We start from the raw sequence: 24874 nt of genomic DNA, 5'->3' as shown, positions 1-24874 counted from the left end.
TTGACATGAGTGCTAGCAATAGCAATGGTAATTTCAGTATACATAAAGTTTAAACAAATTGCTGTTTTAAATGATGCAGAATTGTCGATCTCAAAAGTTTGTTATTTTTTCAGAAAGGAAAGTGCAGAAAATTCCACTTTAGTCCATTCACTTATTGCATCTTAATTCTGAATGTTATCATCATCTGTGATAGTTAGAAGTTTTGTCAGGACTATTAGAATGTCAGCCGTTCTGACATACTTTTAGAATTTGCTATCAGATATATTGGAATTTGAATAGTATTGTGAACATGAAATTGTTTTTCTTCTCTCAACCAATTCATTAGCTTGCACACATTAATATCACTTTACTGTGATTTTCTATTTTCTAACTTGAACTGTATCAATTTTAAGGTGGCCAAGGAAATGGTCTTTCACAGAATCAGATGCAAGTGCAACATGGTCCATCAAATATGATGCAGAGCAATTTAATGGGACTCCATGGGAATATGAACAACCAGCAGACAGGCAACAGTGGCGTTCCACAGGTCAACATGGGGAGCATGCAGGGCCAGCCTTCCCAAGGACCACAGTCTCAGTTAATGGGGATGCACCAACCAATAGGATCTACCCAGGGACAGATGGTGAACATTCAACCTCAGGGATCTCTAAATCCTCAAAACCAGATGATACTTTCTCGAGCTCAGCTCATGCCACAGGGCCAGATGATGGTCGCGCCTCAAAATCAAAATCTTGGTCCATCTCAGCAAAGAATGACTCCGCCCAAACAGATGCTTTCCCAGCAAGGCCAGCAAATGATGGCTGCACATAATCAGATGATGGGACCCCAAGGCCAGGTATTGCTACAGCAAAATTCAATGATGGAGCAGATGATGACCAATCAGATGCAAGGAAATAAACAGCAGTTTGGTGCTCAAAACCAGTCCAATGTTATGACGGGGCCAGCTCAGATTATGAGGGGACCAACTCCCAATATGCAAGGAAACATGGTGCAATTCACAGGACAGATGATGACTCAGCAGGGCCCTGTGAATGGCAATCCTTCTCAGGTTATGGGGATTCAAGGACAAGTTCTGAGACCCACGGGACCGAACCCTCACATGTCGCAGCAGCTGGGTGATGCCACCACTACAACCAACAGTGATGTGAATTTGTCACAAATGCTACCAGATGTTTCCATGCAACAAGGAAGCATGGTGCCTCCACACTTGCAAGGGATGCAGGGAAACACCAGTACATCAGGGAGCCATTTTGCTGGACACGGGATGGCTTTCAGTGCCCCTTTTAGTGCAGCTCAAAATGGAAATCAGATTTCCTGTGGACAAAACCCAGCTTTTCCTGTCAATAAAGATGTCACGCTAACAAGCCCATTGTTGGTAAACTTGCTGCAAAGTGATATATCTGCAGGGCATTTTGGTGTGAACAACAAACAGAATAATCAAAATGTCAATAAACCTAAGAAGAAAAAGCCTCCAAGGAAGAAGAAAAATAACCAGCAAGTAGAACAAATTAAGTAGGTTTTGTTTGTTCTTTTTCCCTACACAGTTTAATTTTCTTAACTTTTTAAGTATTTACTTAAAGAATAATTCAAAAATTATAAAGCAGTGGCAGTTTTGTAATTTGACACCTTCAGTAATAAAAATAAGATTAATGACTCTTTATGTGTTTCAGTTAGATGTTAAGTCAGTACACAAAATTATGCCATTTTCCCAATTTAAAAACACATGTATAGGATTGGTGTAGAAGGTATACACAAATAGCAATAGAAATAGATTTTAAAGAAAGGATACAAGTCAGACTATTCCCTCTTGGTGCATTTCATTACCGGGTGTATTAGTACATTGCCTATACACTAATACATATATATACTAATACAAGATATCATGATAATGACTACTGTAGGCATTTATATAATACAGTTTTATCACACTTTCCTAGATTCCTTAACTCCACCCCTCCACCTCCCACTGTATGTTTACACATGGCTTGCAATTTTCCTTGTTTACCAGGATTTTGCTGCTTTTCTTGCAGATCATAATGTAAATTTGTGTTGGTAATATCTAATTTCCTTTCTACTTGAGTTTTAAGAAATTGCTAGCCAGATCACACTTTCTGAAAGCCAATGAGATTAGAGCAGGGTAAGAGGCATAGAGTCTTGCTTATGGCGTGAGGATATCTGAAAATTTAATGATGAAACAAATAACTGTTTCCTTGTTAAGATCTAAAAAGCAATATACCTAAGCTGTAACCAAATGATAAAACTTTTTTTATTCCACAGTGGATTTTATACATAATCCTTATGTCCAGTAATGGATTTTTTCACATAATGCAAATAATAAATTATAATGAACAAATCAGAAAAAGTATTCCTGTATCAAGACTGATTTCACATTAACATATTCATTTCATGGTGATTTATTCAGCTTGCTTTTTTGTGTTAAGGTTCAGGATTGGTCCATTTGCTTAGCACAAAGAATTATGTGAGCCAGACTTCACACAATTCGCCTTATTTCTACAGTTCTTTTCCTTCGTAGGAAGAAGACTTAGTTTTATGTCAGTTTTATGGCAATGGTCGAGTAAAATGTTTGTACTTTTCCAAATAAATTTGGGTTATTACTTGACGTCATTGAAATGAAACCTTGCAAAACACATTTGAATAAAATATGTAATACATTTTGGTTGAAAAATATATCTAATAATATATTTTACCCAATCTATTGTTTTATCTAATTAGAAAAAAATATTAGAGTTATTTACTTTGCCATTACTCAGTATATTACTAGATAAAATAGGTTGTAAAAATATATAATAGCAAAATGTAGTTTGCTTTCTGTTACAGAAAAATGATAGGAAACTTTGCTTCCAATGTTATAAAAGTTTAAAATTAATTTTTCAATATAAGTATCATCAGAATGGGAAACAAGTTGAAGAGCCCTTCAACACACATGAGTCTTCTGGGTTCTTAATGAAGTATTACATGATTGCTAACAGAAAAATCTAATTCTTGAAGCAAAGAAATCTCTGTTTCAATTAAATACCGAGTTAGATCCAGACTAAGTTATTTGTACTTGGATGCATTAAAATCAATATGAAAAGTTACTAATGAAAAACATACACATTGAACACACTGATGTAGTGTTCACATTGAAGCAGATGGAACTATCCCAAGGGAAAAGGAAGCACAAGATTGCTACATGTACTTTTACTACACATTTGCCACACGGACTCTGTCAGCCGTTCAGTTGACATGCAGCTTACAGTCAATTCTCATCTTCCGTGAGCACGAATTAAGAGGGAGACAACAAAGATAAGAGAGTGACCCAAACGCAGTGACCCAAAAGCAAAACTTGACCAATTTAAATATGGGTACTTTGTTGGCAGTGGTTTTGATAGTGACAGAAAAAAAAAGGTTATACAGTTTGGAGGCTTTGTGTTGATTTCTTAAAAAATCCAAATATTTCCTCCAAATATTTTTGATATTAACAGAAGGTAGCACAAATCTCCATTTGTTATATTAAAGTTTTTACCCAGACAGTTTTATTTTTTTAATTAAACATTTTTTAATTAAACATTATTTTGATGTCCAACTTTTCCTTTCCTTTCAAATGATTCCCAGAGAATCATTAATGCAATTTAGATAAGGAAGAAACTACCAGAACTTCACTGGCATGGGGACAGGTTATGCCTCCTGTTGTGATGACTATCATACAGATATGTATAGACCAAAATAAAAGTAAAGTAAAGGGAGATTTATTGAGCAGTAAGTTACTTTCACTACCGTCCAGTGGTTTCTAGAGGTATGTTTGAACCAATGTTGTGGGAAGGATGATCCATGAAATGTCTATGGTGAAATAGAACTCCCTCCAGAAATCCCTGGAAGTTACATACTTTCACATAAAACTCACTCATCTCCAATCAGATGAGACTAGGGACCTCATCAAATGGTCAGGGGAAAAGCGGAGGGAGTCATCCTCTTTCATTCCCTACCATCTTTCCCTGTCTTTGGGTGATTTCCCATTCTTTCCCCACTTCCTCTTCATGTTCTTTAGGCATTAGGTAACACCCAACTCCTCCAAAGGCACTCTGGGCCCGTTTCTCCATGCTGCCAAAACAGAGCCCCACGGAATCCCACCAAAAGTTGCTCTGCGTCATGTGATAGGACGTAGGACTCTGTTTTGGCAACGGGGAGAAGTTGCAGAGAAGACTGATTCTGATAAGGTCCCAGGAAAAGGGAAAGTTGAGTGATACTGCAAAAAATATACAAGAATTAAAAAGAGGGAATAAATTGATATTCTACTCTACCGGATGATCTATTGTGACTCTGGGCAGCAATTGTGCAGTTCATGTCTAGTTCTGTACCTCTCCATGTTTTCAATCTGCTTTCGGCCCTTTAGCAAAAAAAAATTAAAAAAATAGGATAGTGCCTCCATGAAACAGACCACTAAACCATTATCTCCTGAACTATGAGACATTTCATTAGTTGTTCTTTCTGCATCCTAATTTTGGGGAAGCCAAACCAGAAATTCAGTCTTCTCTTAGACTCTGCCTTTCTAACCTTGGCTCTTTGCTATCCTTGTATGTCCAATGGGTCTTCTCATATCTTTTGAAACAAAAATGCAAATGGGATGCTGTGTGGTTTCAGGGCTGTCTGGCCATGTTCTAGCAGCATTTTCTCCTGTTGTTTCACCTGTATCTGTGACTGGCATCTTCGGCCACAAATGCAAGCAAGACATCAGGAAAAAATGCTGTTAGAACACGGTCATACATCCTGGAAACCACACAACATCCCAGTGATTCCAGCAGTGGAAGCCTTTGACAATGCAAAAAAGAAAATCTCAGCAAAATTATTGAACATCCTGGGAATAATTTTTAAAACAAGCATTTTAAAAATAAAAAACCACTAAACCTCCTCAAAATCTTTGCAGTTTTAAGTTAAAAAATGATTAAGCTAGATACTAAAAACTCAGAACAAGATTAATATTGCCTTTAAACCATGAATGCATTGGAAATATATAACTATATTTTGCAAATCTGTCATTACCTGACATTGCAAAATTATACCTTTAGTGGCAGAATTATTTAGTAAATGCATACAATCAGGACAAATTTAAGAAACAGTGAAGTTCAAGTTGAGCAGTTGATCCTTGGCCTGCCCGGCATTGTATTCTTGTTGTGAAAATGGCACGAAGTAGCAACTGGAACATGTTAGTTTTCACAGTCTATCTGTTCAATAGCCATGTGAAAAATAAGGGTGAGTGTTCTGCTGAATATACTTGAGACAAAATCTTTGTGCAGAAAACTTGAAAAATGCTCTTGCTTATCTTTATCAAAGAATTGTGTTGCCCCTTAAAACCCTGCTGATTGCTGCAAGAGCTTTACTTTTATCAGATACATGATGAAGAAATACTTGTTCCCAGTAACCTTTAAGGTAATATGATGCAATAAATGAATCTCTTTTGCTGCCCTGGGATTGCTTATCTCTGCTGCAGCAGATTAACATGGTTTTTTTTATCTAGAATCTTAACCTTGGAATGATAATTTAATTTTTAAATTGTTCATGTAGGAGTGGCTGGAGAGGTTTGTTTCATTGACTTTCCCACATTGCTGCACAGAATTAAAGAGACTGTGTTGCACTTTGAAGTGGCATCTATATTACGACCATTGTAAAAATTAGGTAATTGTTGATAAGGTGTAATGGGAAAGAGAGTAATATGTTATCTCCCACTTTATCAAATGTGGCAAGCCAGCTCGGTTTCTTTTGAGGGCCCTTCTCTTTGTTTTGTTGAGTGGGGCACAAAATTTCTACCTCAAAAGCCCTGCCTTGATGGCAATATTGATTATTTAAACAGAGGCTGGATGACCATCTGTCGGGGGTGCTTTGAATGCAGTTTTCCTGCTTGTTGGCAGGGGGTTGGACTGAATGGCCCATGAGGTCTCTTCCAACTCTATGATTCTATGATTCTTTGGCTGAGTTCTAGATCAAAGTGCTTGATAATGGATAAGGCAGGGAATAGAATGAAAAAACAATGATTCTGTGTCTAAAAATGGCGCTTGCTTATGGCATTGATATCTGGAAACCCTTGCATTGTGCCATGCTGTCTCTCTTCAGTGCTAGATTGCTAATGTCATGACAATCTAAAAATAACTGTTGTCTAATGGGTGAAGTGGCCATTAGAGAAAAGAGCCATCCCTGTGGACAGGAGCATATGCTTCATATATATGAGATGGATGGTCCAATATTGGACATATCTCTTTAAGAATAACCAGAATTAAGGTAATAGTCTGTCACAGACTATAGAAAATTAATGGGCAGTACTAGCATAGGTGAAATGTTTTCTAAATTGGTATAATTGCTTCATTGGTGTTGTGCACCTTCAAGTTGTTTCCAGCATAGCAAACTTCTCATAGGTTTTTCTTGGCAAAATTTCTTGGCTGTCTGGTTTTGCCATTGCCTTTCTCTGAGGCCTAGAGTGTGACTTGCTCAAGGTTATCTAATGGGCTTCCTTTGCCAAGTAGAAATTTGAAATCTGATGTCCAGAATTGTAGTCCAGTTACCAAACCACTACAGCACACTGGCTGTCAAATATGTATGTATGTATGTATGTATGTATGTATGTAAGCATGTAAGCACTATTGTCTAGGTAAGAAATCCAGATCATATGTTCAGTTTTGTTTTTGGTAGCCATTATTTTCTTGCCTTCCTATGTGAAGAAATTCTTTCCGACAATAACAATACTTACCATAGATGGGTTTTTATTCTCCTTTTTCCTTTAGATACATTACATATGAATCTGAAAAACGGAGTGTGCAATTCAAAACACACTTTACTAGAGAAGAAATGCCATTGAACATGATGGAATTTGTTTCTGAGTAGAATTGAGTTATATCTTATCTTGGTTTAGTCTAAAATGGGATACAAGAACAGGTAATAGGTGTGGGTTGTAAATAACAATGTTTTTGAAGACAGTTACATGATTGATATTAATATGTCTGGCCAAGAATCTTGCCCATAATCAACAACTCACTATAATACAGAAGTATGATATAAGGGGGGAAAACTCTGCAAATATTTTTTTTCTGGATTGCAAAGATAATTTTAGCATTTTTAAAAGACATTTATTTACACATATTTCTTTCTTTAGTGCTTCAGAACCACGACCAGCGAGCCTAGAAGAAACAGATCAGCCACCGCTGCCAGGAGAGCAAAATGTAAATTTGGATAACATAGGACATAAGATTTCAGAATTCCCAAACAGGCCTCCAGGTGAATAACACATTTTCATGTTGAATGACATTTTCATCAGTATTATTTCTGGTGCTTCAGAGTGATTTCCTTTGCCATTAATTCTGATCCAAAATGTGATCTTTCTGCCATTTCAAGCACACATTGTTGTAGCATACCTTAAAATATAATGCAGGTAGCTTGTATACATTGTTTTCACCACACATATACACAAATGTACAAACACATGCAAAGGATGCAATTGGTTACAGCTCCCTATACTGAGCAAAAAGAATGAATGTATCCCGCTGAAGGATAAAAGACTAGTAAGAGGAACATACCTACTAATGTCCTTTGGCACACAGTCAGTTCTTGTTGCATTATAAAGTGTTACTACCCTAGTTCATATATATTTTCTTCTGCTTTCTTCTGCTATGTGACATTGAACATGCACTTTCATCATTATTTAAACATTTTTTCCATTGTTGATATATTCTAATGAAATTCAAATGCTGCAGCTAAATTCCACCATTTTCTCCAACTGAGTATTTCCTTCTTAACATACATTTAAAAACAATAGAACTTGTTTTCTTTTTTTAATTATCAGACTGCTTTGGCAATTGAGGTGTGTGTGTATGTATTGGAATAAACACACACACACAAACGCACACATATATAAATAAAACACAGAAGTGTTGCCATCAAGGATCCTAATCTGGGGATGGAGGTGTGTCAACCAGTTTTAGTGTGTGTGTTTGTAGTGTTTTTGCTGTGTTTATATATTTTAATTGTTTTGTAACCTACCTCGAGCCATGAGGAACGGCGGGTAAGAAATAAAATTATTATTATATTATTATTTCTGGTGCTTCCATTTAGGCATTAGAGTTAATATCAGTTGAGAGCTCTTTATTTTCCACATCACGTGTTCCTAGAATATTTTTGATTCCATTTAGAACTTGTCAATTGCAGGATATAAAGATTAATAATGAATTAATTATAATTATGTCCAAAAATTTAATTATGCTATGTATATAGGAGTACTTTCTACTGGGTGTCCTGGTTTTCAGTTTTGTTGACTGATTCTAATTTTTAGTATTATGAAGATGTTCACTTTTTTGGGCATCAAAATTTTAAAACTTCTTTCATATTTCTCTTTCCCTTGTTACCCATAGTCTTAATTTTTTTTTTTTTAGAATGAAAAGTCCCCATAATTGTAGAGAACACCCCATCTCTCTTATTTGTTTTTTGGGGGGTTGACTTTTTGTCTCAGCGGCATCCTTTAAAAGCATGACAACTATAAGTGTCAATAGTATTCATAATGTAGCTGTACCATCTACATGAAGGCAAATGAAGAATTGATTTCTTTATATTCATTTCTTCCAGTACCTTTTTTAAAAAAATTCCTGTTATGTCATTTGTCTCCCTTCCTATTGCCAAATTGATCTACTGAAATGTTTGCTGAATGCAGTTCCTTTTTCTGATTTTTGTTGTTGTTATGTATCTTCAAGTCATTTCCTACTTATGGTGCGCATAAGGCAAACCAATTACAGGGTTTCATGGGATGCACATGTGTGATTTGCCCAGGGACATCCAGTGGGTTTTCATGGCTGAGCAGGAATTTGAACCCTGGTCTCCAGAGTCATTCAAACATGCAAACCTCTATGCCCTACTGACTTTTTAGTCATTACTAAATTGGATTCTATAGGTGAATTTGTGAAGTTAAAGTGTGGAGTTTGCATCACTTTATCAGTGAGCCTTTGCCCTCTTTTTGTCATCCATTTATTCAACTTGGAAGGGTGTTTTAGAAACCCAGTGCATTTTTAAAAAAAAATTCAATGCAGGCTAGATTTTTCCATCCTAAATACTCCTGATATAATCTGCAGATTTTATTATCTCATTGCTCACCCCGTACTCCAAATAATTTTCCAAACTATCAGTCATATTACAAATCTGGATAGTGAAGAGCTATATTGCTTACTTCTGTAGATTTAGATAACTTCATAATACTTACTGTTCTGTAATCAGTACTCTTTCCATCAATTCATGTGGGGCAGTTTTCAGACCTAGTCAATTTGAAACATCTTGGTCCACCCCACCCAAAATGCTTTATTTTAATGATGTATCATCTTGTATGCCAATATTAGAAAGAAGTTGCCTGTTTTGGTAAATATGTATCTTTGTATTTCTAGGCTACCCAGCTCAGCCAATGGAACAAAGATCTCTTCAACAGATGCCACAACAGCTTTTGCAACATGCACAGCAGCAGCAACCGCCACCGTCACTACCACCACCCACACCTCAGCAAGCACAGTCCCAACAGCACCAGCAGCATCAGCAACAACAACAGATGATGATGATGCTCATGATGCAACAGGATGCTAAGTCAGTCAGAATGCCTGTTTCCCAAGGCATTCACCAGCCTAGGGGCCCTCTAAATGTAGAGGCACAAAGGATGCCGGTGCAACAAGGGGGCAACATGTCAGTTATGGTCAGTCTCCAGAGTACAGGTGGAGTGCCCCCATCTCCAGACAAGCAAAGAATTTCAATGGCAAGTAATCAGACTCTGGTGAATAATGTGCGAAAGATGGGGTATGCAGATAATGTACAGAATCCTACCAGCTCTCCCTTGGGAGAAGTCCCATCAGTGACCTCTGTTCCAGAAGGAAATGGTCCTGAAGTTACCCCTCCAACAGCAGGTCCTCAAAACAATATAGCATCTCATTTAATAGTTTCGCAAAACCAATTGATGATGGCAGGGCCAAAACCTGGACCATCTCCAATGTCAGTTCCTCAGGGTGCAAGCCCTCAACAGCAGTCCAATTCATTACCTGGCTCTCACTCACACCATTTTCAAAATGTTGCTACTGCATCCCAGACATCAAGACCAAAAACACCAAACAGGGCAAGTCCAAGACCGTACTATCCTCAGACTCCTAATAATCGTCCTCCAAGCACAGAGCCATCAGAAATAAGTTTATCTCCAGAGAGACTCAATGCTTCTATTGCTGGACTTTTCCCTCCTCAGATAAATATCCCTTTGCCACCTAGGCCTAGTCTTAATAGAGGATTTGATCAACAGGGTCTTAATCCAACCACTTTGAAGGCCATTGGGCAAGCACCTTCAAATCTCACAATGAATAATCAGTCAGGTTTTATGTCCCCTCAGACCCACAAGTTAGATGCTATGGCTATAAATTCAGGAAAACAAACCAATGCTGGTGGGGCAAAGCGAGCTAGTCCTAGTAACAGTAGGAGATCCAGCCCTGGATCCAGCAGGAAAACCACACCAAGTCCTGGCAGGCAAAACTCAAAAGGAGCCAAATTAACATTGACTTCACAGCAGAATCCAGCACTCGTGCAGAACATGGACTTACAACGAAGTATGATGGTTGGCCCAACTTCATTGCAACCACCTATGCCTGGAAGTTTTCAAAATAATGGTATGTTAACAACTCAGAATCCCACTGTCCCCATGTCTGTTATGACTGGTATTCCAGAGGATAACAAAGAAAGCTTCAGTGTCTCACAAGATACCACATGTCAGAGCATGCAGGTCATCCCAGTGAATAAAGATCAGCACAACATCGACCCAAAAGGTGTTCCCAGTCAAGAAATCAAAATTCTGGGCCATGAAGAGCAACAGAAGAGAGAAACTCCTATAGAATCTAACAAGCTCCCTGGTCTTGATGAAAGCAACACTGTTATCTCTCCAGCTATGCGGGAGGCACCCACCTCCTTAAGTCAACTTCTGGACAATTCTGGAGCTCCAAATGTTACCATCAAGCCTTCTGGTCTCCATGGTCTTGAAGTGCCTCCAGCAGTGACTTGTGCAGATGAATTCAAAAAGGCATCTGCCATTTCTGTTCCTCAGCAGGATCTCTCTTGTAACAAAGAACCTGTTTGTTCAGTGAGTTTACCTCCAAGTACTGAGGCTTGTTCAACTCAGTCACAAGACCTGGGTGAAATTAATTCAAATGTTTCTCAGAATATGTCTCCAGTAATACAGAGGCCTGTTAGTTCTGCTTCTCTTTCTACATCACTGCCACCCAATCAGATAACTGTTTTTGTAACTTCCAATCCCATTACATCATCATCTAACACACCGGCATCTTTGCCTTCCCATTTACAGCCTGCATTAATGCCAACTGTTGTCACTATGCCTAATGTGGGTAATAAGGTTATGACTTCTGAAGGACAGGCAACAGTTCAGTCTAATGCTCGACCTCAGTTCATTACTCCAGTTTTTATAAATTCATCTTCTATCATTCAGGTTATGAAAGGGTCTCAGCCAAGTACAATCCCTGCAACCCCAATGACTTCCAATTCTAATTTAATACCACAGTCCGTTGCAGTTGTTGGCCCTTTACATTTATCACAGAACATAAAGTTCACATCAGGGCCTGCTCCTCCTAGCTCCTCTTCCAATACATCTGTCTCAAGTATACCCACAAGTCGATCATTGGTCATTAATTCACTATCAACCCCTATTCCACTTCCTTCACCCTCATCAGCAGCCCCTTCAAGCAATTCTTCACATTCTTCAGTTCAGCAGATCAAAGATTTTAACCCAGAGGAGATGAGTTCTCAAAGCTCTGCATCTGTGGATCCATGTGCTGAACCATCCTCACAGTCTGGAACTGTGGTCTCCCCACCTCATGCACATAGTCCTGGATCTGTCAACAGACGAAGTCCAGTGTCATCGACTAAAGGGAAAGGGAAACTGGATAGAATTGGTCAGTTTTTGCTGACCAAAGCATGCAAGAAAGTCACAGATTCCTTTGAGAAAGAAGATGACCAATATGCAGCGGAGGGAGAAATGGAAGGGCAGGGACAAGATGTTTCAGTGCCCAGCAGCCTGGAAATGGAGCAGTTACCTGTTGAATTAGAAGACAAATCTGCGGCATTGCCAGCTCCCACCCTTTTGAAACAAAGCACTTCAGGGACTGGACATTTAAATACAAGTGGCACTACTACTGTTTCTGCCCCTATATCGCTGAGCCTTGCAGGCAGCACTCCCTCCACTAATGTACTCTCAGTAGTAACCACTCCAGTGATCACTGACAACATATCCCCAGTTCCAACTACCAATGGCAATCCTGGTAATTTACCATCTGAGCATGTTGGGATTGGACCAGCGGACGAGAAGGCAGAAGCTCATCATGAACTGCCACAGAATATAGGTATGTATTCTTCGACAGTCCAGGGTGGCTGCTTCACCTTCCCTGACACCAAGAAACTGAAATGCATCTGAATTTGTGTGATGTTCTGCTACTAGAAATATGAATTAGAACTGGATTTGTAGGCAGGGGGAGCTATTTATTTTTGTTTTGAGGCTTGGATGTTTGAATAAATTGGGTCAGGGCAGGAGGTTCTTGCTAGAAAAGAAAAGAAAAGAAAAACTTTTCAGATTAATGCTAACAATATTTTCAGATACTGTTTTAAAAGTATTTTGCTCACATAGCTACAAATCTCTTGAGATCTAAGCTCCAAAGGCACTAATGTCAATGTTAGTCATATAATGGCACTTAAGTAAATTATTAAATGAAAGCAGTTATAGACAAATGTTAAAGGAAAATATTTCTGAACTCTGTAGAATACATGAAATATTCAGATATTTGGTCCCTATGTGCAGCCTGAGAATGTCTATAGAAAATGTGCATAGCACGTAAACAGAATCTGGTAAGAACTAATTGAAAGATTTACGCAGCTTGAGCATCATAGGAACATATATTCCCTGTAGATCTTTTTATAAATGCATCATTGTCAAACAGTCTTCTGTTAATATTAATGTATATAATTCATCCTATGACTAGCCATTTCTCATTTCTATCTTTTGCATCAGATGAAATAAAGTGATGAATGTTTATGAAAATATATATAAATGGGAAATAAAGTAATGTGTGAAAAGGACAAAAGAAGTTGGGAATAGAAGTTCAGAATGAAAGTTCACTATGAGAAAGCTGTAACCCTTCCAGATTTTGGATCAGTTCAGGGGTAATAGTACTCCATGGCTTAGTTTTACCAAAATAAGTATGCATGCGCATAATGCTCCTCTCTCACTTTGAGGAAAATATTGGAAGTTTCTATTGTTAGAGATAAATCTGGTTCCCTGTGATATCTAAAGTTGTGGGACTATGATATAACTCATCCATTGCTATTTTAACTACACCAGGGTCATTACAGGGTTTCGTGTTTTGATTTGTTAGCGAAAAACAGTTATCAACCACAGTTTTGTCCTGACTCACAAAAATTGGGAAGAATGTAAGATTTTTGAACGCTACCCGTTTACACAAATCTGTTAGCAACAATGTGTTGTGTTTACAGTGGACTTTGTAGAAAATGCTTCAACTGTACTCCACAAAAAGGAAAATCGTTCTGTTTAGCAAGCCTTGTAAATACCGATTTATTATCAGTAAATGCATAACTTTTATACCTATTTTATATACTGGGGAGCAGGATGAGCTCCTGCCAACCTAGCAGTTCAAAAGCATGCAAATGTGAGTAGATCAATAAGTACTGCTCCTGCAGGAAGGTAACCGCGCTCCATGCAGTCATGCTGGTCACATGACCTTGGGGGTGTCTATGGACAACGCCGGCTATTCTGCTTAAAAATGGAGATCAGCACCAACCCCCAGAGTCAGACACGGCTAGACTTAATGTCAGGGGAAATGTTTACCTTTTTATATACCTGGGGTCATGTAAAAATTTCTCGGGTTGCAACAGCAATTCTTAGGTGGAAAGGGGTCATGAATTGAAAAAGTTTTAAGAAGTCCTGTACTAGAGTGCTAAAATCTTTTCTGAAATAAAGTGCCATTGGCATTTTTCCCTCTCCATAAAATGATCCTCGACTTATCCACAGATCTTCTTTTTATACACAAATAAGTTGCTTTCTGTTTCCCAATATGACATGACCTGCTCTTTGAAAAAGGAATTTGAATTTCTGTGTAACAGTCAAACTTTAATAATTCTTGTTTCTAAGCTTTCAAACAAAAACAACCTTTCCTATTGTTTGCTATCATGTTGATAGTTTTCAGCAACTAGTAAAAATATGGTAATCTTTGGTGTGTGCACCACATTGTGATTTTGGATATACATTGGATTAATTTGCAATTACGATTTGCTTTCATCTATATTTTTATGCTTTATAAATGTACCAAACAGTACAGTGTTCTGCTGAGATTGTTTTTATGATGGTAGAGTAGATTTAGGCATGATAGATACAGGCCTGATTTATCTATTCAAAAGGGAAAGACAAGATTGTTTTATTGGATGGTTTAAAACGTTTATAGTATGAGTAGATTTAAGGAGGATGAAGAGAGAAACATTCAAATGAAAGACAAAAAAAATTTCTTCATAAACATTGATAGTAATTCCTAAATGTTTATTAGAAGAATACACAGAATACATGGAAATCAGTGTATTTGAGAGAACACAAAGTTTAAAAACTTGGCATTCTATTAAATGTCCTTTGACCAGTAGCTGGCCACTTGGAGTGCCTCTGGTGTTGCTATAAGAAGGTCGTCCATTGTGCATGTGGCAGGGCTCAGGTTGCATTGTAGTAGGTGGTCTGTGGTTTGCTCTTCTCCACACTTACATGTATCTACTTCATTTGTAGCCCCATTTCTTAAGGTTGGCTTTGCATCTCATGGTACCAGAGCGCAGTCTGTTCAGAGCTTTCCAAGTTTAAATAGAGCAACACTGTTAAATAAAGCACAACTGTTATATCATTTATTGAGGTCTGAATTATGTTGCTTTTTGGAATAGTTTACTGTATTGGATTAGAACAGGATTTCATATGGTTAGAGAAAAGCCATTAAATGTCCTCTTCCTTCTACATTTTGTGGAGGAAATGCAATGACTAACATGCTGCACCAGCATGATTCCAGAAAATAGATCCTACAAACCCAAGGGCCTCTTGTCACTGAAGCTGGTTTCATAGTTTTTGGACCCTGGCTTGTAATGTGTATGTCTTTAATTTAACTATCATGTCTGATTTATTCTTTATTATTATTTATTATTCATTAACTACATTTCTATACCACTTTTCTCACCCCTGGGGGGACTCAAAGCAGTTTACAACATAATAAATGGCAAATTCAATGCCTCACATATATATATAAAATATCACATATCTAAATACCACATATCTAAATCAATAACATATAACTGTAGATAAAAACCGTTAAAACTATAAAAACATCAAACATAGACATAAGCATGAATATAAGCATAAGCTGATGGTTTTCATTGTCTTGAAAGGTCTGTTAAATTTGATGGTAGAGTGAGACCCAAAGAGAAGAAATTCCCCCTTGTATTAGCAATTTCTTACATAATCAATGTGGGCAATCATCCTCTGATGTAATGGCTACATCTCCCAATCCTGGCACCTCAGCAAACTACCACATGGCCTCCTCCAACATGGCCATTTCTGTGTTAGTGTAGAGCAGGGGTGACAGGACTTGAGCCTAGATTGCTTCAATCTCAGCCTGACCCTCTTATATCATATGGGCTGTGTGTCTTTTATGATGTAACTTGGTGACAGAATGCTAAGTGTCTCTGTGTAGCTTGTTTTGGATGAAGAATGCAATATGGTTTTCCAAATCACAACCATTATTTTTGTTAAATAGTTTGGTATTTGTGTTAGTGAATATATTTTAAGTCCTACATGAGATTATTTTTGGGCAACATGCAATAAAAACAGTTTAAACAATTTAAAGCTAACAGAGTCAAAAATCCTGTGTACATACAGTTTTAGTAAAATAATTACACAGCAAAGTCTCTAATAAAACATGTTTAATCAAAGCTGTTTATCTAAAAAAGAAAACAAGATTTTGATTAAGAACTCAACTGTTGATCAGTTATTGTTCTGTGTATGTGTTGTGTGCATGCATGTTTAGGGAACATGACTTGATCATATCCATCTTTATATTCTTTAATCAGGATATATACTAAGAGTGAACTCTGCTATTAAACTATTCTTGTTAGATTTCATATTTATAACTAAGAGATATTTAATGGATAAAAATATGATTAATGCATGCACTTGGCATTCCAGGAGATCCAAATTTGCCATAGTTACAATCATTACTTTATAATATGCTAAGAGTACTTGGCAGTTTTTCAAATATCATTTATTTGATTGTTTTCAAATGCTTTTCTCCCTGGCTTATAGCTTAATTTATCATCAGGAATACATGTTTAAAATAAGTTTACTCTTTAACGTTTCCACACTTGGGACATGTTTACTTCACAGCATAAAACAGTAATGTTTGACTTTGTCAGTCCTTGTAAATAGATTCTTATTGCTGTTTTCCAAAAAAACTGAAAAGTGCATTGGTAACTTTTAATCTCTTTTGTTTTAGCTTCTTCAGGTCAGTCTCCAATTGCCACACTGGAAAGTACTGTTCAAAGAACAGGTATATTTTGTTTTACTTCCAAGTTGTACCTCTTTTCTTTTCCAAGGGCCACATCAAATTTCATCTGAGGGGCTGGAGATTAAAATGTGTTAACGTATCTTTCCCCGCGTGGTCAGCCTGTGAATCACACTATTGGTATTCCTGCGCGCGCGCGCAGGCAGTAACGGACATTTCCAAGCTCACTCCAACCGTCCGTTAGAGTAGCCCTGCCATCTGAGGGGCTGGAGATTAAAATGTGTTAACATATCTTTTCTTCCTCCCTACCTCCAGTTAGATACTGAAAAGCATGTTTTGAAACACCATAGTGCAGCCCACAATCGAAACATGTTTTGTCTTTCAAAAAACAAAGAGTAACTGATTTAATCTCTAATTACTTTTCTAATTTCCTTTCAATATTCCCTTTGGGTTTTTTTTCTATTTAATTTCCTTGTTAATTTGGAGTTTGTTTTCCCCACTCCATTTTCCTCACATCCCACCTCATCTTTCATCACCTCCTCAGATCACAGATGACCACAAATACAACGAAAAGAATGCATAAGGCAAGAATGATACCATCTATTGGCATTATGTTAAGAGAGTTTGCTGGAAAATGTTCTGCCTTTCACACTGAGAGGGATATAGGGAGACTCTTCAAGAGTGGCTGCAGTGGGCCTCTTGAAAGAGGAGGAGGAGATCTCTCAGTGATGGCCATTTTGCAGCTGCAAAAAACCCCCCAAAATGGTAGAATGGTTTCTAGTGGTTTAAACTGTGGAAGACGACTTGAAACCAGGATTCAAATAATCACTTGGCTATGGAGATTCATTGGGCATCCTTAGACACATCTTACCAAGAAAGCCCTGTGATAGATTTGCCTTGGGGTCATTCTAAGTTGGGAATGACGGAACAAGTTGATGTTTTCCTCTGATTGACAGGGGACAGATGGGGGTCTCCACTGTAGTTTTGAAGGGAATGCAGGATGTGCACATCTGACTTAGAAAAATAGTGCAAAGTTCACAAGAATGGATCCATAATTAAATTTTGGATTTTCTGTGTCTGCAAGAAGTAAGGTGAGCTTATCCCTATCACTGGTATGTTTGAGGAGGTGGGCATTTTATACTCTCTAGAGGTCTGAAATATAGAGACTGTATATCCCTTATCCCTCAAATGGACAGGCTTCTTAATGTGGGCAACTAGTAGTATGGACTCAGGTATGGCTACGACATCACCTACACATTTGGGGCATGCAGGAGGAACATTGCCTTGACTTGAGAGATTAATTTGCCTCAATATAATGTGGGCAGTAGCTAACCAATTTTTCAGATGTCTGAAATTTATTATAATGAATAAATCAACAAATAACTTTGTAACATTTTATCACATTTTGATGACATTTTCAGACATTCAAATATTATAAATATGATAGCTCAATCCACTTACGGTTGCTTTAGAGAAGACCTAATTCATTTTGAACGATGTCCGTACCTTTATGAAGTAGACCAATACAGGTTATATGCTTGGGTATAACAAATTTAAATTTGAATTGGAAAATAGCTTCATTTCCTCTCTTTTTTGTTGGAGGCAGGCAAATATCTTATCACACTTTTAATCACAATAGGAGGCATCATCATTCATCTGATCACTTTCTACCCAGGAAAAGTATAGAATTGTGAATCTGGTCTGGTAAATTTTGCATTGTGATTCAAAACAGCTTTCTTGGTGATGTCCTTGGATGGTATTGAATAATTCTTAGGATTGTGTGCCCCACTAGTCAAACGGCAGTCTAATTTCTTAATAATTGATTTTCCCCCTAAATATATGTTTCAGGTTTAGATTAGTGACAATATTTTCTCTTCCTTTCAGAACTGGAAGCAGATTCTGCAATTACCATTGGCCTTGCGTAAGTAATTTGTAGTAGAAGAATGGGAAATTGCATATATTTTTCTGCAAGTTTGTGTGGCTATATGACTATTTAAACTATTTTTCTGACATATTTTCCCTTTTCAGTTATGTCTGGGGTGTTTGCTTACAAATTTTGTCTGAAATACATAGTTCATGCTATTTGAAGACTGGTTCCTTTGAAGACCTGCATGTTACTTCTGTATCTGAACTTATTCCAATAATTGACATATTCTAGGGTTTTATCAAAGCAAGAACCTTCAGTTGCATGTCAGTGTAGGGACTGCATGCTATATAGCATGACACGCACAATCATGCTTCTCAATCAAATGTAGTAACCTGATAATTATTCTCCCTAAACTAAACATGAGATCAAAGGCTGAACCTCCCTGTCCCCTCCATCTTAGCAAAGCCTGTACAATACAACCCCCAGGTCCCATATCCATGGTCTCGTTTATCCATATCTGACAAAACATGACCTCTGTAGGTGTTTTCTTGGGTATTCAATACAACTCTATAGTATTATTGGGCTGGGTGTCCTTCATTCCAATAGGGGTTGCTATTATTCATAATTTTGCATATCGTGAAGTTTGGGAATGTATTCCCTACAGATACGGGACTCATACTATGTATTTCTGCCTTTTTACACTATTTTCTCTAGCAAAATTTCCTTGCTTTCTTTTGGAACATAAGAAGCATTTTACCTAAAATAAGTATATTCAACAGTCCTTGACCTAAATCCTTTAGTTAGTCCTGACTGAAGTAAACCCATGTTTACCCTGCACAAGAGAAGGCTGAGAGGAGACATGATGACCATGTATAAATATGATAGGGGAAGTCATAGGGAGGAGGAAGCAAGCTTGTTTTCTGCTGCCCTGTAGACAAGGATGTGGAACAATGGCTTCAAACTACAGGAAAGGAGATTCCACCTGAGCATGAGGAAGAACTTCTTAACTGTGTGAGAGAGCTGTTCAGCAGTGGAACTCTCTGCCCTGGAGAGTGGTGGAGGCTCCTCCTTTGGAGACTTTTAAACAGGCTGGATGGCCATCTGTCTGGGGTGCTTTGAATGTGATTTTCCTGCTTCTTGGCAGGGGGTTGGCTTGGGTGGCCCAAGAGCTCTCTTCCAACTCTAGGATTCTCTGATTCTGTTATATCAATAGGATTTGTCTGTGTGTCAACTCATCATTCAACAATATATTGAATAGGTCTACTCTGATTTGAATTAACCAACATTCCTTTTTATCCCCTGTTAAAATTGCTAAGGATTTACACAGTAAAAATATTTAGTGCTGATGATCTATGGTTACAGGTGTCATGAATTCTGCATTGTCTCACTTTTTATTAGCAATGACCCAAAAGAAAGTTGTGAAAAGTCTAAAACTCCAAGTAGACGAAATTCAAGGACAGAAGAATCTGCCCTTGTGCAAGAAGCTGTAGAGAATGGTCAGCGTAAAAGATCCTCCCGACCGGCATCAGCATCCAGCACCACAAAAGGTAAGATACAATCTTTATAGCAAGGAAAGCTGCTTGTATATAAAATTACAACTAATATGTTTGCATTTGCTTGAGGCTAAACTGTGTGTGGTGTTAAAACTATAGTATTATACTAAAAATGCTGAATGTAATTTTCATTCTTCTATTCTGCACCATTATATGTTTATATCATTTATAAAATAACATGTTCAGTATTTGTTCATAAAAAACATGTTCGAGAAGTCATTTAAAGTTCTTCCATGGATAAATATTTGAAGGATTAAAAGAGTTTTCCCTTCTGAGTTATGAGAAAAAGAAGAAAAATGCTTGGCTCCTTATCTGCGAAATTGGATTTATTTCTAAGATTTCCCTACCACTGCGCGTCTAAAAGCCATCCTCTGGACCCCATCACAGTTTAATGAAATAAAAAAGCAGAATCTTAAGTTAATCCTTTACAATTAAGAGTGGGTATAATTCAGAATAACTCCCATAGACTTCCACATGCCAGATTGCAACCCACTTGTTTCTGCAGAGAGTGGGATCACAAGATGGAAGTTCCCTATCCATCTAATGATGTTCATATTTGTGTGATTTAATTGCATGTGGACTATTGGTAAAAGAAAGATGTGGCCCATTCTTCATCAAGAAAGAACCTGGAGATTCTTCCAAGAAATTTCTGTATTATGCCAGTTCTCCCTTGGAGAGCTTTCTGCACACCATTTTTATGTAAATGAGATATGTTAAGAGTTGTAGAATTAATACAATAGCTAGTTTATCCTATAAGTCTTCCTATTTCCAGTCTCATAAGAGTATATCTCATAGTGGGGCTTATTTCAAATTTAAAAATATGGAATTACAGTGTTACTAAGATGTAATACATAGTAGAAGACGTTGCTGATTTCAGTTTCTGCATAGGACAAATCAAGTTCATGATATGTGTGAGATTCCCAATTCCTATCCATGAACTAAACATATTAAACAACTTATGGAGAAAGTAGTGGATTATTTTGACAAAATGTAAGACAGAAAATGCAACAATGATGTTTATTTTGTCTTTCACGGCCATTTTATTTATTTATTACTTGAATGTCTCACAAGTATTTTTTCTAAACCGTTTCCCCCCTACAGAAACGAATGCTAGTGCTATGCAGTCAAAAAGAAGAAAATCCAAATGAATTACTGAGTGGATATGGAAGGCTTGTAAATGTGTGAATTTTACCCATAGCAATTTTGAGCTGTGATTATTATTTTTTTTTTTTGCTGTATATAAAACTATTCCCCAAACCCCTACAATTCTGTATAGTAATTAATTTTGTTATTTTGTTGCTCCCAATAAATGCAAATGTGTTTTTTTTAAAAAAAAAATAATGATGAGGGGAAATTGTTCAATTTTCTGATTTTGTAAAGAGAACACTTAGCACACTAGATTTAGCATGTTGTAAAAAATCTGATGAGATAATTGTAAATTTATTTCTATGTTTCCACTTTTCATAGGACAAACTAGACTACAGGGTTGTCTTTTTTTAGATACTAAAATAATGTATTGTGCTATTGGTCAAGTACTGTATGTGAATAGCAGTTAAATGGGTCATATGTGGCCCAATCTTGGAAGTGTAAATAGTTTTATTATATAGTAACCTTGATGTATTTGTTTGTAGAAAAGGACCAGTGAAATAAAATGAAGTGGGGAGGGTTTGTGAAATGTGCATTACCTAGTGCTCTAAATAAATGTCATTGACCTATAATTTCTACTGTATCGCATTTGGTGTCTCCATCATTTTCATTGAGAGAACAGTTCCTACTTCCGGCCATTAGCTTTCAACACAATTGTATTTAAACTTTATTTTAGTCAAGAGTACCACAGTGTACCTGACCACTTTTTCTTAATTGCTGAATGTTAAATACAAGCTGGAGATATCCTTCATTTTTCCCAGGGAAGGACAATGTTGCCTGACTACATGGGCCACATATGGCTGAGCTAATCTGGAGTGGGGTCCTCCTGATCATCCCCAGGAGAGTCCTCACAGTCAGCCACTGAGCCGGCTGAATGGCCTAGTGGTACGAAACACAATTTGGTGCCATTGGATAGCCCCCTGTCATGTCTTTAGCTGGTGGTTGTTGCTCACTGTACATATTGACACTGTCCAAAGTGACACATCAGAGAGGGGAAAAGGAGGACATTAAATGGGCTTTTGCACTCTGAGTTGGACTTATATCCTTATTTAACTAAACTTAGGGTATGCTATCTGAGATTTTGTGCTTCCTTAGCTGAGACAGTACCTAAATGAATTCAGTACAAAGCTCTAGGTCACATGTGTCAAGGTCCATTCATCGAATACAGCCTATCATGTCATTTTATGTGGCCCTCTAGATGCTGGGTTACAATTCTTGTATTCCTCACCATTAGGCATCATGATTAGAGCTGATGAGAGTTGTGATGCAGTAACATCTGGAAGGCTGCAGTTTGCTCTGTTTAGTCAGCATGGTGGGGTTTGAATTTAGATGCAAAACTTGTGAACATGATGTTTAATTTTAAAATGCCCATTAACCTTTCCCCAACCTCAGATCCACAAGTGCTGTTGGGGTACAGTATCCATTATCCTCAGTCCACAAGGTGGATAATCAAAAGTGATAGGAGTTGTCGTTTAATAATATCCGGAGACCCAAATTGGATCAAAACTAAAAAGTACTGACCATGTATTAAAATAAATTATTGTTGGCCTTCTGTATACATGGATTCTTCAACCATGGATTCAGTGGCCCTTTGAAAGACAACCATAAGGCTGATGTTGCCCTCCATGAAAATGAGCTTAACACCCCTACTCTGGGTAGATGCTACAAGGATAATTCTTTATGTGGCCTATACCGTTGTTAAATGTCATGCCTATATCTTATATTATAAGAATTAAATACTCCATATTTGTTAGGGTTCAAATATATTTTATTCCCCTCACATTATATTAATTCTTTCCTCTCAAAGGACAACATTACAATCTAACAACCAAGACCATATTACACACACAGGCACACCACAGAAAACTTTCCAGGCAGTTGTGTCCTTTGCTCAGTTAACACAAGGTAGTTGCCTAAACGTTTACCCTACTTTTTCCATTACTCCTTTCCCCACTGCTTTAGTGGGTTGTACTCAAGGGCACATCTACAATATATGTTTTTAAAAGCCAGAAAAGAATGATTAGTGGCAAGAAGTTTTTTTCTGGCAGCCAAAGTGTCCAATTATAGTCGTTGTCCTGTAATGTCCTGAATTGTAACGCATACTATAGAGATCATCCATGCTTTAAAACCATGTGTCCACTTTTTGCAGAACAGACTAGAGTACGAAAGGCTGGGAAGTAATCTGCATTCAATATCTGTAAGTTCAAGGTCCTCTCCACCATGCACATTTTAATGAAATATCTTATCTTTGAATAAGGTAATTTTATTTCAACCAGGAACAAAAAGCAAAAAGTATGTGGCTAATACAGAAGATATATAGTATTTTAATACGTATCTTTAAAAATAGGTTTTAAGGCAACCCTTCAAAATCCAGCACTATTGGTTGTGATCAGAGCCTTCCAAAGAAAATTAGGGATTGCTGTCCTTAAACAGTTTTGGCAAAATGCTGGTGACATTTTTTCATACTGGTAGTGAATATGGAGTTGTAGCCAAGATTTGTCTATATATATGAGGAAAAGAAGTGATCCATATTCCTTATGGTTCCATCCTGCAAAGATGCCTATTAGCATAATATATTTTTATTTTGCAAAGGCAGCCCAGGATATTCATTGGTGTAATCCTGAATTGATATTGGTTCAAATTGAGAACAACCAACCTTTATGCATGGCATGTATGTATTTGTACAAAAGTAGAAATCCCAATGAATTTTTTTCATTTCACAGTGCTGAAAGAGTTTGAAAGTCTGCAGTTGAAATCCTCACCCTTGAATGCTTACTAGAAGCACAGGAAATATGTAACTTTGAAATGTTTAGCATTGTATAAATCTTTGTACATTGAGTCTTCATGGGAAAACAAGTAACATGGAGAACAATCATAAAAAACCATGGTTTGCAAAGTGGCCTTTGCTAGAATGCATACTATATGACTAGTATATGTTCACTATAAGTAAGGCCTGATGCTGCAAAATGAGTGAATCCTAAGTGTTTAAAGACAATTTTAATAGCAAGTACCTTAAAGGGATTAGACCATCTAAAATTCAGAAAATATTCCCTCAGCCTCCAGTCATGTTTTTCTTTCCACATGTTCTTGTGTCTAGTTGTGGCATTGGTCACCTCACCTCAAAACAAGTAGAATTTCACCAGTTATGTGAGTTAGTGGCAAAAGATGCTTGGTTTGGAGATGGTACTTGATACTATAGGGAAATAAATTAATTTTAGTTCAGCACTGAAATATCTGGAATTACCAGTTGTACTTCAAAATATGCCTAAAGAAGCATATTTTCTTGTAATGCAGTTCTTGCCACTTTCAGTTACATGTACTACTCCATAAGTTAGCCTAGGATGTAAAGCTAGTTTTGCCTGATTGCGGCACTAGAAAAGAGCTATACGTCTTAATGGTCTTGTTGATTCTAAAGTTTTGGAGGTTTGCTCCTAAGGCAGTACGCACCTTTATGCTTACACTGATTTTAGCGATTTGGTATGTTGGAAGATGAGGCATTCCACTTGAAATCAACTTTTGGAATTTCTTTTTCTTCTTAGTTTAATTTGCAGGGGGAAATTAATACAGAGGGAAGAAAGGTGTAAAAATTATGAATATGATTAATTGTGAAGAATATCAATTCAAAATGCAGACATAGATAATACAGAGTGGGCTTTTCTCTCAAATGCATTATCTTAAAAACAGTGTAGGATAATATATCTATTATTTAGGAAGAT

At 37.3% G+C, this 24874-nt stretch overlaps 1 protein-coding gene across 1 annotated transcript in view; it reads left to right on the top strand.

Annotated features, from left to right (window-relative positions):
* The window catches only part of NCOA6 (nuclear receptor coactivator 6), a 53410-nt gene extending 31680 nt beyond the window's left edge, over positions 1 to 21730 (top strand). Inside the window, exons 10-16 of the mRNA XM_060772321.2 lie at positions 393 to 1512; positions 7142 to 7263; positions 9411 to 12401; positions 16584 to 16637; positions 18477 to 18513; positions 19858 to 20006; positions 21114 to 21730. Coding sequence (XP_060628304.2) covers positions 393 to 1512; positions 7142 to 7263; positions 9411 to 12401; positions 16584 to 16637; positions 18477 to 18513; positions 19858 to 20006; positions 21114 to 21160 — 4520 coding nt within the window. The 3' untranslated portion in view covers positions 21161 to 21730. The remainder of the gene's footprint in view (positions 1 to 392; positions 1513 to 7141; positions 7264 to 9410; positions 12402 to 16583; positions 16638 to 18476; positions 18514 to 19857; positions 20007 to 21113) is intronic.
* Positions 21731 to 24874: the final 3144 nt, after the last annotated feature.

Source organism: Anolis sagrei, chromosome 4 (genome assembly GCF_037176765.1).
Source record: "Anolis sagrei isolate rAnoSag1 chromosome 4, rAnoSag1.mat, whole genome shotgun sequence".
NCBI lineage: Eukaryota > Metazoa > Chordata > Lepidosauria > Squamata > Dactyloidae > Anolis > Anolis sagrei.
The sequence above is the reverse complement of the archived record's forward strand: the minus strand, read 5'-3'. Positions and strand labels throughout refer to the sequence as shown.